This window comes from Fukomys damarensis, unplaced genomic scaffold, assembly GCF_012274545.1.
Source record: "Fukomys damarensis isolate Sample0158 unplaced genomic scaffold, DMR_v1.0_HiC HiC_scaffold_11, whole genome shotgun sequence".
In the NCBI taxonomy this organism is placed as follows: Eukaryota; Metazoa; Chordata; class Mammalia; order Rodentia; family Bathyergidae; genus Fukomys; species Fukomys damarensis.
The window spans coordinates 10,904,767-10,911,088 of NW_022900923.1; the positions used below are offsets into that span (position 1 = coordinate 10,904,767).

Genomic DNA, 6,322 nt, shown 5'->3' on the forward strand with positions numbered 1-6,322 from the left:
GCGGCCCAGCGTGCCACTCTGAGGCTCAGCCCGGGGCGGAAGGGGCGGGGCTGCGGGCGCGCTTCGCCCACTACGCCCCTCCTGCCCGCCCTTCCTCCGGCTTTCAAACCCCAGAGGCTCGTAGGTACGTGAGGAGCGCCGAACTACAACTCCCGGTATGCAACGCTGTGCGTCGCAGCGACGTAATGTCGTGGCAGGTGGATGCTCTGTAGGTTTCAGGCACTGAAATCGATCTTTTGCTTTTTTAAATACTTATTTGTATTAAGGAGGGAGATGAAGTATGCAAAATACAAGGAGGGTAATTTCAAAATAAAAGCAAGATCTAACTGGGCCGTTAAAGTTTAGAATTGAAAGTTAAAGTTCTAAAGTTAAAGTTCTAAAGAGTAAAAATGGTGACAAATCAAAAAGGGCAGCAGTAAAATTGGAGGACATTGAACCCGGAAATTCAGAGATTAAATAGAGTCCTAATCCGTCTCACTTTACATAACAGTGACAGAGGTTCGGAAAGTGTGAATTACCTGCTTTATACAGTACATGAAGATACTGTACTGGAATGCACTGAGTTTTTTAAATCTCTACAGTGATTTAAATACAGGTGGATGCCCTCGTTATGTAGGATTTATTTTCTTCTTGCAGTGGTGGGAATCAAACCCAGGATCTCATGCATGCTAGGCAACCACTCCGCCACTAAGCGATGCCCCAGCCCATTGTATAGGACTTGAAAGCTATGCAACTAACTCTAGTGAGGCTCGGATTGATACGCTGGCAGTCTCCGTTCAGATAGTCTGCCCCCTGTTAGCTTTCCCAAATGTTGATTTAGTGCTCTTTCGACTGCAATACAAACTAACTATGATGTCTAATTCTGATTAAAATTCCTACAAAAAAAGGTGGCGACGGAATAGAATCATCTTGAGTGTAGTATCTCCCAGATATATAAACTGTCATCTTTTCTAATGGTCCCCAAAGCCCATTTTAGTACAGTATTTTACGATTTCTATCCAACACATTGTCAGTAAACATTGAGCATCTACTATTAATGAAGACTGCTAAGCACTGAAAACCTAGGATGACTCCAATGATTTGGTCTACCGACTAGTAATCAAATAAATTCTAGTGTACAATAACGTATTTATCACAGCTTTATCACAAAAATAAACCCTTTTTAAACACGAACGTTTTCCCATTTGTTCAAAAGTGCCCTAGCTAGTGTTGGACAGAGCCTGGATAGTGAGAACACATTACTATCCTTGGCGCGCCTGCTCCCTGGAAAACCAGATTATGTATTGGCTAGAAGAGCGGTGATAAACCGCCACACGAATATTTGGGCTAAAAGGTACAGTGACTTTTACATATCCACCTTTTGGCCTACATGGACTTTTTCCGAAGTGGTTTTGCTATCCCCTTCCCTGAAACCTGGTTTCTATTTTCGCACAGCAGCTAACTTTCAGGCGGCTGGCTGTCCTTCTGCAGGCGCGCGCGGCCCGGACGTTGGGCCGAGGACCCGGCACCATGGCGGTCACGCCGGGGGTCCTGCTGCTGCTGCTGGAGCTCAGCTGCGGAGGCTCAGCCCTGTGGAGGTAGCGAGAGGCCAGATCCCAGGAGCGGAAAGGGCGGGGGTCGCCCCTGGGGCCGAGCTAGCGGCGCCCCTGCCTTGCAGACCGCTGCGTCATCCCCCAGCTCCGGGAGCAGATCCCGGCCCCCGCCGGCTTCCCGTCCCACCCGGGCGTTTTCAAGGGATGGGGTGTGGGGGCGCCCTGGGCACCTTGCTGCTCATCCAGTTCGCGCACAAGTTGGTGGGACCTTCATTCTGCTGTCTCCTGAATTTTTTTTTTTTTTTAACTTTTAAAGTTAATTTTTATTTTTTGGCCCCCGGGGGAGGCATTTTACTAGGATAACTAGGAGGGGATACAGGTATAGTAGGTAGTTGGAGCACAGTGAGTTATGCAAAAGTGCTTTATAAAATATGAACTCTTTATAAATGTAAGGAAATACAATTCCTGTAGAAGGTGAGTTGAATGAAATGCTATGAAGTTCTAAGAGATCTTCAATGCAAGGTTGGTTTTTGTTCAGTATTCAGTAACTGCTGCATTGGAAATTGTATAAAATATTTTAAAAAGATTTTCTACATACTCATAGGTTAAAAATGCAGCTGATTAACCAAAAACCACATTCTTCAAATGTAAAACCAATTAATTTCCAACATTAACATTTAAGAATATCAACAATAAACCATTGCAGAAGTGGAAACTTCTAGGGTTTCCCTTCCCAAAGGGTATCTCATTGGATGGATGGAGGAGACAAAGAGCTGGGTGTGGTAGCACCGTCTCTAATCCCGGGCTTCTGTGAGGCTGACACGCAAAATGAAGATAAAGCTTCATGTTAGATTATTATGACGCTTGACCGTATTGGTCCATTTTGAGCCCTCAGCACAAGCAAAAGATGTTTCCATTAACAATGATGGCTGCCTACTCAGCCATAAAGAATGAGAAATTAGATTCATTCATAGGAAAATAGATACATATTGAGGAAATAAATAAGTCACACATGTGTAAATACCGAATAGTTTCTCTGGTGTGAAAAGCTATAATAGTACATAAGATCCTAATGAGATAATTGACCATGTGAAACAGGAAGAAAAGGGCTAAAATGGGAAGGGTAGGGGAAAGGTAATAAGGGAAAAGAAAAAATATGACAAAATGAAAAAATGGAAATAAAGTGTTTGTAAATGGGGAGGGGGGAGGGGTGAAGGGAGGGCAGGGACAAGGGGAAAAAATGAGAACCAAGACCTGTCATGTGAAGGTTCGAGATCCCAATAATGAATGTAATTGTACTGTATACCTTAAATGTACCAATAAACTCAATAAAAGAAAAAAAAATCACAAAGACGGCTGCTATTACTGATAGCCTGTGAAGTCAGGGAGCTTATAAGCTTTTTTGTCTTGAACACCAGAGGTCACCCAACATTTCTGCAAAGGACAGCAGAGTAAACATTTTAGACTTTTTCTGGAAATACAGTTTACGTTACAACTACTCAGATCTCTACGGTAGTAGAGTACACCCAGTCCTCTTTCTCAATTCTATGATTTTATTTTTCTTACTACATTGGCTAGTATTTCCAATGCAACGCTGAGTAGAAATATAACGGTGGCATCTTCTCTCATTCTAGTTCTTCAAGAAAATGATACTAGTGTTTTCCACTTAGAGTATTGTTTGTAATAGATGTTCTATAGATATTCAGATATTCTATCATTGTTAAAGGAATTTTCTTTCATTTCTTATTTACTGGCTTTTATTTTATTGTTATATGAAATTTCATCATTTTTCATATCTTTAAACAATTGTATGATTCTTCTCTTTAAATTGATATATGTGGTGAGTTTGACTTATACAATTTTCTAATTAAGCCATATTTGCAGAGATGGTATAAATCTAACAGTCATCATTTATTATTTCTTCACACGTGGTTGTATTTGATTTGCAAATATTTTCTTTATTATTTGAATATCTATCTATCTATTTATCTATATAATGAGTTGAAGAACACTCTTATTCAGTTCTTTGAAAGAGTTTATGTAAATTTAGGGTCATTTGTACCTCAAAAATTTTGACAGAATTCCTATGTAAAAATCCCTGAGCCTAGTGTTTCTGGTGAGATTTTAAACTACTGCTTTGTACAGCCATTTAAGCCTTTTATTTCTATTTCTTCCTCTTTTTTTTTTTTTGGTTTGTTTTGAGACAGGGTCTCACTACCTAGTCAAGACTGACCTGAACTCACTATGTAGCCCAGGGTGGTCTCGAACTCATAGCAATTCTCCTGCCTCAGCCTCCCAAATGCTGGGATTACAGGTGTGCACCACCATGCCCAGTTCCTTTTATTTTTTTCTTGAGTTAATTTTGGTAACATATAAAAATGCCCATTTGATACAATTTTTCAAAATTATCATGTAATTGAGACTATATGCTTATCTTTTAAATATCTGCTTTATCTATAATTATGGCCCCTTTTCATTAATATTTAACTGTACTGTTTTTGGTCTTGATCAATCTTTGTATAAGCTTGCTTGTCTTATTTTGTCTTTATATTTTTGTTTGCCATTTTATTGATTTATTTTCATGTTTTTATTGGATTTTTTTTTTAGCTTATTCTGATGCTGTCTAACATACTAAATTACACATTTAGCTAATAGTCTTTAGTCTTTTCTTACATGATACTTAAGGGGTATGTCCCTTAGAGTGCTGCTTGGCTGTATCCCATAAAGACTATTATATCATCTTTTCACTATTCATTTCTAGCTAGTTTTAACTTTTATTATTGTCTCTTCTATAATCCTTGAATTATTTGGCATTTGTTTTTAATTCTAAATATGCGAAGATGTTATTTGATAAAAATATTTAAAAATACTTCATTTTACTTTATGCAGATATGTAAAATACATTAACTTTTTTACTCATTCTGTATGTACAGAAATGTGTTTCATTCTGATGACTGACATCTGTTGAGAAAAAGAATTCAGAGTACTGTTAAGGCTTACACAACTGTGCTCAAGGAATTACATAATGACATCCTACCACCTTCTCCCCTACACACAGAAAAAAATGCTTCTATCTTCAAATCTTAGGCATGGAGCAATTCCAGTGGCGATTAAGTATGCAAAATAGATATAGATTATTGAAGTGAAGGGAAAATGCAGAAATTTTAAGGACATGCTTTGTGATAGTCACTGGGCACGTGTGGCTTTTGAACACTTGAAATTGTGGCATATTATAGATGTGACATACACATCAGATGCAAAAGTCTTAGTATAAAAAGCCTGTAAAACACTTTGCTAACAATTATTTTATGCTGGCTACATGTTAAAGTACATTATTCAAATTAATTTCACCTACTTATTCTTGTGATTTTCATGTGGCTACTAGAGACGTTGAAGTACACAGGGGACTTGGATTTCTGTTGGACAGTGATGCTATACCTGGATTAGACAGGAAGTGAAGTACCCTGGATAACAGTGCAAAAATGATCATGAGTGAGGACTCGCAGAAAGTTGCTCTTCGGTCTTGCAAATGAGAAATACTGGTTTTTGAAATTTTAGTCTTTAGTATCTTTATTTAGCTCAGTTTACAGTGAAGGAGTTTGAACAAATAATCTTCAACAGTTTTTATATCAAAAAATGAATTTCCTTCCCATTTCATTTCTATACCTTCAACAAACCCTAACAAGCCTAGAATGGTGGTTGGAGTCAGTGAGAACCTCAATTTTTAGCCCAGACTTCACTTTCCAGAAAAGTCCCTAGACAGAAAGACTAAGTTCTTGCCAGCTCAGGTGGGCCTTGGCCCCATATAGAATCCGTAATATTTGGAAAAAATTAGTGTTAACCATCACATCTGGTCCTTTCCTCTACAGGTATTCAAGTAGGAGCCCACACCATCACATTATTAGTACCAGAAGTGCCGTAAGTATTGAATTTTTTAAAAAAACCACAGTTAAATATGAAATACCTTGAATCCTGAACAGAGAATAATCATTCTGTTTTATTTTTATTTGATTGCCTTGATCCCATTAATCACCCTAACGTGGGTCCCTTCTCCAACACATGTTCTTCATCTATACTTAGCAGAAAACATGCAGTGTTGCTTTATTATTTTGTGATTAATACTCATGAAATGATATGATGGTAAATTGTCTAAAAACTGAAGTACTGAACGTGAAGAATACTATTAGTAATTATTCAGTGAGTAATTATACAACAAATGGAAACTGAATCAGTGTAGACCGAGATAGCTCTGTGGTCAGCCATACGATAGAACTTATTTTCTATATTTTTAAAAATTTATTGTTATACTTTAGATATACAAGATCACATTCACTATAGGGAATTTGTATCTTTACATAATATAACTCGATTCTTCTTTTTTCCCTGTTTCCCTCCCTTTAGCCCTTCTTCCCCCCTTATTTACAAAAGCTTTGTTTCCATTTTTTCCTTTTATTCTCTTTTATTTTTGCTTTTCCTTTCCTTTCCTCTCCCTCCTCCCTCCCTCATTCCACCTCCCATTTGAACATTTTCTTCTTGCTTCCCAATATCTATCCTCCATCTTGGTCCTTATTTACCCTTTTGGTTTCTCACACAAGAAAAACAATGAAGCAGTTAAACATGTGTGTTAGATTTGTTTCACTTAAAAGTATGGTCTCAAGGTGCATCCATTTTACTCAAGAGGCTGAGGCAGGAGGATCTGTGAGTTCAAGACCAGCCTGGGCTACATAGTGAGTTCCAGGTCAGTCACAAGTACATAGTGAGACCCTGCCTCAAAAAAAAAAAAAAAAAAA

At 38.2% G+C, this 6,322-nt stretch overlaps 1 protein-coding gene across 9 annotated transcripts in view; it reads left to right on the forward strand.

Moving 5' to 3' along the window:
* Positions 1 to 51: 51 nt before the first annotated feature.
* Catspere (catsper channel auxiliary subunit epsilon) overlaps positions 52 to 6,322 on the forward strand; it is a 99,431-nt gene continuing 93,160 nt past the window's right edge. For 3 of the 9 annotated variants that reach the window (XM_010642616.1, XM_010642623.1, XM_010642619.1), the window contains exons 1-3: positions 1,276 to 1,333; positions 1,435 to 1,577; positions 5,402 to 5,450. In XM_010642616.1, coding sequence (XP_010640918.1) covers positions 1,510 to 1,577; positions 5,402 to 5,450 — 117 coding nt within the window. In that variant the 5' untranslated portion in view covers positions 1,276 to 1,333; positions 1,435 to 1,509. Of the gene's footprint in view, positions 156 to 1,223; positions 1,334 to 1,434; positions 1,578 to 5,401; positions 5,451 to 6,322 lie in introns of those variants that run through there. The other 6 variants (XM_010642617.3, XM_010642618.3, XM_019210444.2 and 3 more) reach the window with 6 other exon arrangements.